This window comes from Typopeltis vanoorti, chromosome 1 (assembly GCF_054136105.1).
Source record: "Typopeltis vanoorti isolate ZY-2024b chromosome 1, IOZ_Tvanoo_1.0, whole genome shotgun sequence".
Lineage (NCBI taxonomy): Eukaryota > Metazoa > Arthropoda > Arachnida > Uropygi > Thelyphonidae > Typopeltis > Typopeltis vanoorti.
Genome location: NC_143549.1, coordinates 62,003,234 through 62,016,398, shown reverse-complemented (window position 1 = coordinate 62,016,398; position 13,165 = coordinate 62,003,234). Strand labels below are relative to the sequence as shown.

Genomic DNA, 13,165 nt, shown 5'->3' with positions numbered 1-13,165 from the left:
TCTTCTTTGAATGTCCAGTTCTCTAATTATCCGATTACGGCAATAATTTCTTTTTATTACTACGGCTGGTTTTGCTTTCAGCCAACTATAAGATTCACTTATATAAAAAAATATCTACTCAACTCCTATCCTTAGGAATCTTTTAATTACTTCTACTTCTTTAGTTTACTTCCTTGATACCTTATAGTTCCAAAGTTCCGTTCCGACTCCCTACTTACTACTACGTACCTTTTTTTCTTCTCCTCTACAAACGCTCCCCTCACACGCGCTGGTTTATTTCCACGCGTCTCTATGACAACCGATAGACGTAAACATTCTCGCGAATGTTACATTATATAACTACATTCAGTTATTACATAACGTTAACTTTCATGAAAAGAATAAATAGAATATTTGCATTCCAATAAATGCGTAGTTAAATTACAAATATAAATTCTTACAATATTGACAAAATAATAAATAAAACAGCTTAATAATATTTAATACAGAATCTATTTACCATTAAAACATTTCTTTGAATAAGCAATTAAATATTTGACATAATTAAGGTAGTTATATGATATCTATTACAATTTATGTTATTTACATCAAATAATATTTACAAATATAGTTCTTGTGACGGAAAGTCATGTTGGATTCTGAATCAAACAACATTCATTCTATTTTCTACATAATTAGAATCCAACTGTATACCGGCACGGGTCTTGCATGAAGCTGCTAAAGAATTATCAGTGCCCTTGACCATGTTGTTTAATCTGAGTCTCGGGTCTGGTTTAGTCCGGAAGGTGTTGAAAGAGGGGAAAATAGTTCCATTGCATAAAGGAAGATCCAAGACTATGGTTGCAAATTACCAACCGATCAGTATATCAGGAGTCGTTGTCAAGGTCTTGGAGAAAGTAGTCAAGGGGAAAATACAGGAATGGATTGATGAAAATGAGATACTGTATGGGGGGACAGCATGGCTTTGTGAAGGGTAGATCATGCCTCAGTAACTTGCTCAAGTTTTATAACACAGTGACAGCTGAACTGGATAAGGGTAATGGGTTTACAGTGATACTGCTGGACCTGGCTAAGGCATTTGACAGGATACCACATGGAATTCTAATCCGTAAACTACAACATATGGGAATGGATATAAGGTTGGTGAGATGGATAGGTGGGTGGTTGATGGAGAGATATCAAAGAGTAGTTTATTCAGGAGTAGAGTCCAAAAGATGATCTGTGACTAGTGGTGTGCCACAGGGTTCTGTTCTTGGACCACTGCTGTTTAATTTGTTCATTAATGGTATAGGGAAGGATCTAAGAGGAACAGTTCATTTGTTCACTGATGATGCAAAGTTGGGTAGGGCAATAGTGAATGCAGAAGATATCAAAATCTTACAGGTTGACTTGGATAGATTGGAGTTCATGGCTAAGGAGAATGGATGTCAATTTAATGTGACAAAATGTAAGATTATGCATTTTGGGGTGAAAAGTTTAGCAGCAGTATACCACATTGGTGGAACTATACTCCAGGAGATTGAGGCCAGGGACTTGGGAGTGTTGGTGGATAGGGAGATGAAGTTTAGGGGTCACATTGCAAAAGTAGCTAAATTAGCTCATCATCTCCCTTGGTTGTTGAAAATTACCTTGAAGAGCAGAGACATAGTTGTATCTCTGTACCAAGCCTTGATAAGACCTTATCTCGACTACTGTGCCCAGATTTGGTTACCTAGGTTCCTTCTTGGTGGGGAGAAGGTGGAGAGGAGGCAAGTGACTAAGATGATAGCAGGTCTATTGAATGAACCATATGAGAACAGGTTGAAGATTGGTAGGTTGCAGAAATTAGTTGATAGGCAGAAAAGGGGAGATATGATTGAGACATTCAAATTGTTAAAGGGTTTCTATAGGATTAATTCTGATTATATTTTTGAGATCAGGACTGGTGGTGGGAGAACTAGGGGACACCTATGGAAACTGGGCAAGAGTGTGGTTAGCAAGGGTGTTAGAGCTGTGTTCTTTACTTTTAGAGTGGTAAATGAGTGGAATTAGCTGCCAGAATCTGTTGTGGGTGCTATGACGGTGAGTGAGCTCAAGGCAAGGTATGATAGATACTGTGAGAATGTCGTATAGTTGTGTGGACATGATGCTTAGGGCATCCCTCGATGAGTCTAAGGACTCCCTGGAGTTGCCCGGGGGGGGGGGGGGGGCAATGCCCCAGCCAGCATGAAATTTTGTCATGTTATACCATCATTTTTGTATTTTGGTTTAACCAATAGGAATACAATTTGTTCGGCTAAATCCTAAATTGCCAGCCCATCCTTGTTCGTTCGGTATCCAGGTAGATACCCAACAGGATGCATCACAAGTAGGTGAAGATTGGACATTAGGTCAGAAGCCCTGGTCGGTTCTCCACATTCCTTTAAAGGCTATGTGGAGGTCTCCTCTCAGTTTTACAGCTTTCACCCTTAAGCACCTCCTCTGAATTAATCCTATAGAAACCGTTTAGCAATTTGTATGTCTCAATCATATCTCCCCTTTTCGGCCTATCAACTAATTTCTGCAACCCATAAATCTTCAACCTGTTCTCATAAGGTTCATTCCATAGACCTGCTATCATCTTGGTCACTAGCCTCTGGATCCTCTCCACCTCCTTCCCATCAAGAAGAAACCTATGTGACCTAATATCTGAGCACAGTAGTTGAGATGAGGTCTTATCAAGACTCGGTACAGAGGTAAAATAACTTGCTTGTCTCTGCTCGTCAAAGTATTTTTCAACAACCAAGTTAGTCGATGAGCTGATTTAGCCACTTTTGCAATGTGCCCCCTAAACTTCATCTCCCCATCCTACATTAGTCCCAAGTCCCTGGCTTCGTCAATCTCCTGGAGTACAGTTCCACCAATGTGGTATACTGTTGCTAATCTTTTCACCCCGAAATGCATAACCTTACATTTTGTCACATTAAATTGACATCCATTCTCCTTAGCCCAGAAATCCAATCTATCCAAGTCGTCCTGCAAGATTTTGATATCTTCTGCATTCACTATTGCCCTACCCAACTTTGCATCATCAGCAAACAAATGAACTGTTCCTCTTAGATCCTTCCCTATATCATTAATGAACAAATTAAATGGCAATGGTCCAAGAACAGAACCCTGAGGCACACCACTAGTCACAGATCGTCTTTTGGACTCTACTCCTGAATAAACTACTCTCTGATATCTCTCCATCAACCACCCACCTATCCATCTCACAAACTCTGTATCCATTCCCATATGTTGTAGTTTATGGATTAGAATTCCATATGGTATCCTGTCAAATGCCTTAGCCAGGTTCAGCAGTATCACTGTAAACCCATTACCCTTATCCAGTTCAGCCGTCACTGTGTTATAAAACTTGAGCAAGTTACTGAGGCATGATCTACCCTTCACAAAGCATTGCTGTCCCCCTGTACTGTATCTCATTTTCTTCAATCAATTCCTGTATTTTTCCCTTGACTATTTTCTCCAATACCTTGACAACGACTCCTGATATGCTGTAATAAATGTAGTTTAATCCTTTATCCAAGTGTGAGCAAACAAAGTTTGCGCCTGAAAGTATCTTCAGGACTGGGGTAAGGTGGTACATCCTTACCCCAGTCCTGAAGAAACTTTCAACATCTTTCTTTAAATGCAGAGTAATTTAATAAATAGGTGGCACACCGTTTGGCAACTCTTATAGGTAGAGATGACCTTGCTAATAGTATCTCCACTCGGGCCTGGCTCTCACTGAAGAGGCCTCAATAAAGGTCGAAACTAGTATGAGTAGTGGCCATCCCCTTAATGCATAACATTATACATATCCGCAAGGAGATGTGTTTTGCATTATGGGAGATACTGAGATAGGAGTGTTGTGAGCTTGCTTCACCTTTGCAACCAGTTGCCTGGTGTTGTACCACCAACCCCAGTCCTGAAGATACTTTCAGGTGCAAACTTTGTTTGCTCACTCTTGGATAAAGGATTAAACTAAATTTATTATAGTCTGACCAAGTGAAAAATAAACTTTCATCATCAAAACCTGATATGCCGATCTGTCGGTAATTTGCAACAGTAATCTTGGATCCTCCTTTATGCAGTAGAACTATTTTTCCCTCTTTACAAACCTTCGGGACTAAACCAGACCCTGAGATTAAACAACATGGTCAAGGGCACTGATAATTCTTTAGCCGCTTCATGTATGACCCGTGCCAGTATACCATCCAATCCTGCCGATGTATTCACATTAAAGTTCTGTAATAGACTATTCACCTCCACTTCATTCATCACAATTCCCATATAAACTATTGGTTCCTTCATTTTTTCAATTTCACCACCTGGACTCAGTAATTCCACTATATCGACTTATTCATTGACCTCCTTACCATTGTCATTCCTTAAAATCATTTTGCCGTGTACAGTTTTTTTTTGCTTGCAGCATATTGAAAGAACTGTTTGGGATTCTCTTTAGCTTGCATAGCTAGTTTCCTTTCATAATCTGCTTTTGCTTTTTTTTACCACAGTCGTTATCCTTTTGGCCTTCACTTTATACTGTTCGTGTGCCTGCAGGTCACCTCTTTCTTTAAATTCCCTCCACAGTTGTTTCTTTTTTTTGCAGCTCAAGCTTAATGGTGTTATTCATCCATTTAACCCCTACTTGTTTTACTATTCAGGCCCTAGATGTGCAATTAGCCATAACCTCCTGTAAATGCTCCTTGACCACTTCCAATGCTCTATCGACATCCAGCCTTTGCAGTTTTACATGCCATGGCACTGATCCAAGCAATCTCCTAAGCTTGTCATACTTGCCAGCACAGTAATTCCACATATACCCTGTCTTAATCGAAAATTCCACACCTTTAGCCACCTCCCAGGTTATGATCACTCTCACCAATAGGCGGCAACATTGTCATATTCAATATAGTCCAATTCTCTGATGCTTTTACCAGGTCAAGTACTGTCACACACCTAGTATTTTCAATTACATGCTGTTCTCAGATAGTTATCCCTTAATAATTGAATAAAATCCATTTCCTTCCTCACATGTGTGTCCTCTCCTCCTTCCAATCAATGTTACCAGAGTTGAAATCCCCATAATAATTACCCTCCTTCCACTCATTTCATCAATTTGTTTGTGCATACTATCTCCACCATCTATTCCATCACCTGGTCTATAGCAACACCCAACTGTATATTTTGTTTTGCCAGTCTCAATCTCACACCAAATACCCTCAAATGAGCTTTTTTCGCTATCCTTCGATACAACTTCAATTCTCCTTGGCTGCAGTTCATCAGCTATCATCTTGTTCCTAATACACCTGGCATTAGTATACATGAAATGCAGAGGTCCCTTTGTCCCACCCCTATCTTGATGCGTTATTCTAACTATTCCATTCCGATTTCTTGTCCTTAATACTGGCTTTGGTACATTATATACATTCTTACACTCAACTGTCTCACTGATGTCTGCATATCCACTTCCCCCCACCCCACCCCTCCTTAATAGTTCTGGTTTCCCTAGTTCTGCACATCCATTTTCACTTCATTCAGCAACACTTTTTCCAGTCTGCACACACCAAATCCATTCAAATGCAGGCCATCCATCTTGTATAAATCCTTTTGCCCATCAAACTCATTCCACACCACACCGTCTGCATAACCTGCACATAAAGTCATTTGCGCTTATTGCCCTCCTAAACTCCTCGCTGTCATACCGCGGCAACAGACTCACCATTCTAACTCTGTCACTCTTTTCTTTCGCTACCTTTAACAATACTTTCAAGTCCTCTCTCAGGTCTTTGGTCAGGTGTTTTATTTTTAACCCTGTTCTCAGGTCCATAAGTTAAAATTGTTTTGAACAGCATCTTGATTACAGCTAATTTAGTATTTTGACGGATTTTTTTCTTATCCCATATAAGATTATTCAGCTGACTTCCTACCATACCAACTTTACTAATTCTGTTGTTCATTTTCAGTAGAAATTGTACTTAAATAACTGAAATGTTTTACTTGTTCTATAGATTCATCATTCAGGATACAATTGATGTTTTCAATGTTTCTGCTTATTTTCATTGCCTTTGTCTTTTTATTTCTGAATTTCATACTGAATTTATTACTACAGTTGTTCAATTTAGTCAAGGAATCTTGGAGACTTATGCTGAATTTATTCAGAAGTATAACGTCATCTGCATAAAGTAAACAGCTAAGAATAATATCACCAATTTTGATATCAGATTTAATATCACTTTCCTTCATAATGCAATCCTTATAGATAATGAATTACAGGTGGAAATAATGTGCACCTTGTTGCACACCTGATTTTACCTCAAACCATCTTGTGCCTCCTTCAATTCTAACTGCTGTCTTACTGCTTAAATAGAGACTATGCATTGCTTGATATAATGCCCCATTTACACCATATAACTGTAGTCTTCTGAAGAGTTTTCCTCTTGGCACCTTATCATATGCCCTTTCCAGATCAACAAAACTTAAATACAAATCCATGTTAGATTCTCAACTATTTGTCTTAAAGTGAAAATCTGATCTTGACAACCTCTATTTGGCCTGAATCCAGCTTGTTCTTCACCAAGCTTCCTTTCCACAATTTCTTAGTCGTTTTCAATACTGCATAAAATTTACCAGGAACACTCAGGGGGAATGTAGTTCTCACATTGTTTTATTTCCCTTTTTTATAGATAAGTATTATGAGAGCTCTTCTCCAATCATCTGGAATTCAACCTTTTGAATAATGCAGCCACTGTAAAACTTTTATACCTCCATATTTGAGCAATTCTGGCTGAATTTCATCTACTCCAGCTGTCTTTCCACATTTCACGTTTTTGATGACTTTTTCTACTTCAAGTATGGATATGTATTTCTGAGTGCATTCCTGTTGGGAGTTGTTTACCATCATGCTGATACTGCTTGCTTCATTTAGCACTCTTTCAAAGTAATTACTCCATACATCAAGAATATCTTCAGTTTTTATGTCACGCTAATCGTCTCTGATTCATTTTATGGCACTTTTTCCTCCATTTCTAAGCTTTTTCAGTAGCCCCCCAGAATATTTTTCCACCTTTCTGATATTTATTTTCTATGTTCTTACCAGTTTTCCCATGACTTTTGTTTAGCTAGTTTTACAAAGTGCTTCACTTTCTTACATTTTTCTCTGTATTCTCTAAAAGCACAAGCTGATTTATTGGTAGGTACTTCTATATGCATTCTTCGTTTCCTTCACTGCTTCTTTAACTTCCTGAGTCCACCACAGAGGTCTGATTTTTCTGTCCTTAAAGGCAACCTGACCACATGTCCTCTCCAGCTGAATCAATCAATGTTTTTTTCAGGGTTTGCCATTCAAACTCCTGAGCTTAGTTCTTGTTTCCAAGCACTTTCATTTTTTCTTCAATGATGTTTTTGAGTCTACAGTTCATCTCTAAAAGCTGCTTGACTTTGATTCATTTTAAAACCTTCTTACACTGTCTTCTTTTCATTTGAAATAGTAATTGATCACTTCCTATTTCAAATCATCTCTATACCCTCATATTCCTGAACCATTGGGAAAATATCACCAACACTATCAAACATAAGATAATCAATGAGACTTATTCCTTGCATCTTCTCTCAATGTGAATTTGTGCACATTTTTATGCTGGAACATGGCATTAATAGTAACGAATCCATATCCTGAGCAGAAATCCAATTAGGCATTCACCATTATTATTATTATTATTATTAGCTTTGTGCTTTACTCCAAAATTTCCCAAAATATTTCTATCTTCTTCACTTCATGTATTAGATGGCCTGTGGCCTGTTACGGAGCTATCCTTAGCTATTCTAAGCCGTACCTGTCCCGAGGATAAGGTTGGCTAGCCCTATGCCTTCTGGTGTGTCCTATGACTGTAGCCTGTGTGTTCACGGGGCCGGTTTGCTTGCTTGTGGGATGAAAAACCCCAGATAAACTGGTGAGAAAATATTTCTATGAGTATTGTAATCATTTCCTTCTCTGCTATTTATATCTCCAGCAAAGTCTAAAATTTCCTTTTTCATGTAGCCAGCTGTTGTTTCTAATTCCTCCATTTCTGTTCCTCCATTACATATTAATACTAGAAATAGAGAAAGCCATCAAAAACCCGAAATGTGAAAAGGCAACTAGATGACATTCAACCAGAAATCCTCAAAAATATGAAAGTATAAAAGTTTTAGAGTTGGTGTACTGCATAATCCAGAAATAATGGGTTAGAAAGTTGGATTCTAGATGATTGGAGTAGAGCTGTCCATCTATAAAATGGCAAATGATACAATGTGGGAATTGAAAATTTTGTAGATATGGAAAAGGTGTATAACAATGTACCAAGAATAGTTAGAATTGAAAGAGTTACAGGAAATTGGTTTGATGTTAAATCAGGTTTGAGATAAGGATGCACTTTATCTCCGCTGCTATTCATCTATATGGATTAATTATGAAGGAAAGTGTTATTAGACTGAATAAAATTTGGAGATATTCAGTGCTTTATTATATGCAACTTATGTTGTATTCTTAAATAAATCAAGTACTGCAGTATACCTTAACTAAATTGAATGACTACTGTTATTACAATAGCTATATGAGCCATGGAAATTAATGGCAGACAAACATAAGCTGCCTATTGTAATATAACCATGATACACAGTACACTGCAATTTTTAATTTTGTGTATTAGCATTATTTAAGTCTATTTTTATTTATTTTTTTATTTTATTTCTTACTTTATTTTTTTAAAGTGGTAACATTTTGAGCACCTAGTAATAGAATACCACATGATTTTGTAATATACTGTATTTCATTACAGACAATTTGTCATGAGTTTATGCAGAATGTTATTCTGAATACTATAAATTAAGAGTTTTAGAAAGATCTTATTAGTCATCTTTGTGTTGGTCATGATTTCTTCAGTTAGTACGAGGGTGCTCTGAAAAGTTGAAAAGTTCTCGGCCTAACAATGAAAAAACGAATTTATAATTTCAAAATTATTTTTATTTTTCAACATACTCTCCGTTAAGACTAATTCATTTATTCCAGCGATGCTCCAGCACCATTATCCCATCCCTGAGTGGTTCTCAGTAACATCTGCAATCACCTCTTGATTTGAAGAAAAATGCTGACCAGCGAGGAAGAGTTTTAATTTTGGGAAGAGATAGAAGTCAGAGAGAGCCAAATCTGAGGAATAGGGTGGATGTTTCAACAATTCATAGTGCAGATCCCTTAATTTTTCCATTGCCAAAACACCTTTGTGGGCAGGTGCATTGTCCTGATGAAAGATGATTTTTTCCTTCTGCAAACTGGATCTTTCCTCACGAATTTTTTCTTCTAGTCTGGTTAAAAAATCAGAATTATATTCCCTGGTTATTGTTTTACCCTTTTCGAGATAACACTAATAAACAAAATGCCCTTAGCATCCCAAAACACCAATGCCATGACCTTTCCTGCTGATGGAGCCAACTTTGTCTTCTTTGGCGCTGAACAACCGGCTTCTGTCCACTGTTTTGACCTGTTTGGGTTCTGGTGTGTAATTTTGAATCCAAGTCTCATCCATAGTAATAAATCGACACACAAAATCAGTTTTATTCTTATTAAAACGCTCCACTGTTCAGAGATTTTCATGCAAGTTCATTTTTGATCGGCTGTGAGCAAGTGCAGCACCCATCTTGCGCAAAGCTTTTTCATTTCCAATTTCTATGCAAAATATATCCTACACATTCTTTTGAAATGCCTATAGTCACAGCAATTTCATGCACTTCAACTCACCAGTCAACCAATACAATATCGTGCACTTCAATGATTTCCGATATTGTTATACTTTTTGGACATGGATCATCTTCAAGGCTGGTACGGCCAAATTTAAACTTGGCAGCCCATTTCTTAATTGTCGAAGAGTGCCCATAAACTTCTATGAACTTCAAATGAATTTCTTTTGGTGTTAAACCTTCTTTTTACAAAGAATTTTATAGTCGCATGATACTCAATTTTATCCATTTCAAGGGATACAGACAAACAGCACTTTTGCTTCAGACAGCTGTATAAAACAAACTCGTTGTCATCCGGTAGCATCCTCTAGCAAGAGGGTTGCAGCAGATGAGCAGCTCTTCTCCATTTCTCTCTTTCTGTCGCCTCCGTCATTCTTAAACCAGTCCATTCCATGATGTCGTTGAACCACATCTTCTCTTTCCTTGTAATATAGTTCTTGTCAAGTGTCCCAAAGAACCTCTCAGAAGATGTCCTGCAAATCTGGTCTTTCTATGCATAATATTCTTGAGCAGTGTTCTCTCCATCCCAACTCTTCTTAAAACTTCTTCATTTGATATTCTCTCTGTATAACTAATCTTTTCCATCTTTCTATAACACCACATTTCCAATGCGTTAATTCTTTCCATATCTCTCTTCCTGAGTGTCCATGATTCACTTCTATAACTTGCAATACTCCAAACTGTTGCTTTAACTATTCCAATTCTAACACCTATTTTAATATTCTTATTTATTAAAATTCTCTTCATTTCCATAAATGTCAATTTGGCTTTGCCTGTTCTATTTCTAATGTCCAACTCTGAAGTTCCTTTCTCTGAGATCCAGCTACCTAAATATTGAAATTTTTCCACTTCTTCTAAAATCTTTCCTCCACATCTTATCTTTACATTATCTCCTATTTTTTCCCCATTATCATTATCTTGGTCTTCTTTGTGTTAATCCTTAGTCCATACTCGTTACAAGAGTTTTCAATTCTTTGAACTATTTGTTGTAATCCATTTTCACTTTCTGCCATCATCCGCATATCTTAAGTTATTAATGATCCTTCCATTTATTTTTATTCCTTCTTCTATATCCTCAAGTGCCTCTCTAAGCATCTGTTCACCATAAAGGTTAAACAGTAATGGTGATAACTTGCATCCTTGTCTAGCTCCTCTCTCCACTGGGAATTCTCCTGTTTCCTCTCCATTTACACATACTGATGCTGTTTGTGACCAATATAATCTCTTTATAATTTCCAAGTCATAAGAGTCAATATCAGTATTTTCTAGAATGTCAAAAAGACTTATGTTTCACTGTATCAAATGCATTTTTAAAATCTAGAAATCCCCAAAACAACTTTTCACCATAGTTACTGTTTTCTCCCCAATAATTCTTAGACAAAACAAACAAACAAAAAATCTTGTAGGACACTTATTTGTCCTATCATAATGTCAAACCAATGTAATTTTTAATGTTTTTCTCTGTAGTGAAGTTTCAGACTGTCTCTTCTCTGTATATAATATAAATGATAACAAATCATGAAAACAAAGTTATGGGACTTCCATGGAGAATAAAATCTATGGTGTGATCTATTATTTACTAAGTAGTAAGCTCATGATTAATTTATATAGTGAATACAGAAAATTGATTACTATTCATTAGCCATCAAGTAATAATGAAAAGTAAATGAAATCAGACCCATGTATGTGTGCGCACATGCCTTTACCTCTGTCCAGTGATACTGCTTAGCCAAATTTTATGCCAGTACTGAGAATTAACAGAAAAAAGGAGGAAAAATATATTGATATTTGACTTGAATTTTGTAATCTGTATTGTTTATATGAATTTGTGCAATTTATTTGGAATTTATGAGAAGTGATCTTTAAGATGTTATTTGATTATTAAGTAAATCCTTTATTTCTGTATATCCAGAAGAAAACGGACCACCCCAACCATGTGCAGTATGTAAAATGGAACTTGATAATTTTAGTCAGTCTAGGCCTCTAACAAAGTCAAACTGCCTGATATTTGGATTTAAGGATAATGAAATTACATCAGATATGCGAGTTTGTTCGTCTTGTAGGTTCAAGTCTGTCCGAAGGAGGTATGTAATAACTACACACTCAATTCATATATGAAATTTTCTGCTGAAATCTTAGTACCTTAGATTAATATCCTTAAATATATGTTTTTAATTTTCAGTTTCTTGTTATTGTAAAAAGTTTTTCTGCTTGATTAGTAAGTAAATCATCCTTTTAAAAATAAGTAAGGCAAGTAAACAATGAATAAAGATGGTAGATGTATGTAAAATTAAATCTCTATTAATACAATTTTCACCTGTGTTCCTCAGGCATTGTTAATATAAAAAGAAATGGAACAATATATTATTATTATTATTATTATTCTGACCTCCATGGCATCACAATTCTCATCACATGAGGTCAACACTAGTGAATACAGTCTGTCATACCACTCCTTAGACACAGTCTGCACCACACCCTCTCAGGCAATGCATTCCATGCTCCTACCACTCTACATGCAGAAACTGGCTTCTTATCCTTTTGCTCACCACCTCCCTTTTTCAACTTCCAGAGATTGCCTCTTGTCCTTGTTCCTTTCCCTCATTCTTCCATATGAAAAAACTCCTCAGTATTAATATGATAATAATAATAACCCTTCACAGCTTAAATGTCTTGATCATATCACCCCCATCCCACCACTTGCCTTCTATCCATCAGACTCTGCAGTCTGCATGCCCTCGGGTCTGTCCTCAACAGCAACGTTGTACAGTCCTGACATTGATTTTGTTATTCATCTTTGCACCCTCTCCAAGGTTACTTCATCCCCTTCAAATCCCAATGATGAGATCTTAGCACAGAAGTCCAGATGTGGTCTGATCAAAGCTCTATACAATGGGACCAGCACACACACTTTTATCTCTCGTGATCATCACTGTTCCCTTCAACATTGCTACAGTTCTCTGAGATGTCTTCACAACCTTTGTAATTTCCCCAGAACTTTAACTCTCTATCCACAATCACCCCAAGATCCCTTGCTTCCTTCACTTCTTCCAGTATAACTCCACCAAGCGAGCATGAAACACCCCTTGTGCATATCTCAAATTTTAAAACCTTACATTTAGTTGCATTAAACTGACATCTCCATGCCATTTTCCACCCTTTCAACTTATTCACATGCTCTCGAAGAGCCAAAACATCAGCACTGTTACGATTAACACTCCCAATCTTCACATCAACTACAAACAACTGAACATCTCCCTATAGTCCTGTGACAGCATCATTGACATAAAGATTGAACAGCAGTGGTCTCAGGACTGAACTCTGTGGAACTCCACTTGTAACCTTCCTACACCCTAATACTGCTTCCCCATATACAACTCTCTGATAT

The 13,165-nt window shown here is 37.1% G+C and overlaps 1 protein-coding gene across 2 annotated transcripts in view; it reads left to right on the top strand.

Moving 5' to 3' along the window:
- Smr (nuclear receptor corepressor smrter) overlaps positions 1–13,165 on the top strand; it is a 530,430-nt gene that overhangs the window by 410,891 nt on the left and 106,374 nt on the right. For both annotated transcript variants that reach the window (XM_090397581.1, XM_090397569.1), the window contains exon 16: positions 11,690–11,861. In XM_090397581.1, coding sequence (XP_090253707.1) covers positions 11,690–11,861 — 172 coding nt within the window. The remainder of the gene's footprint in view (positions 1–11,689; positions 11,862–13,165) is intronic.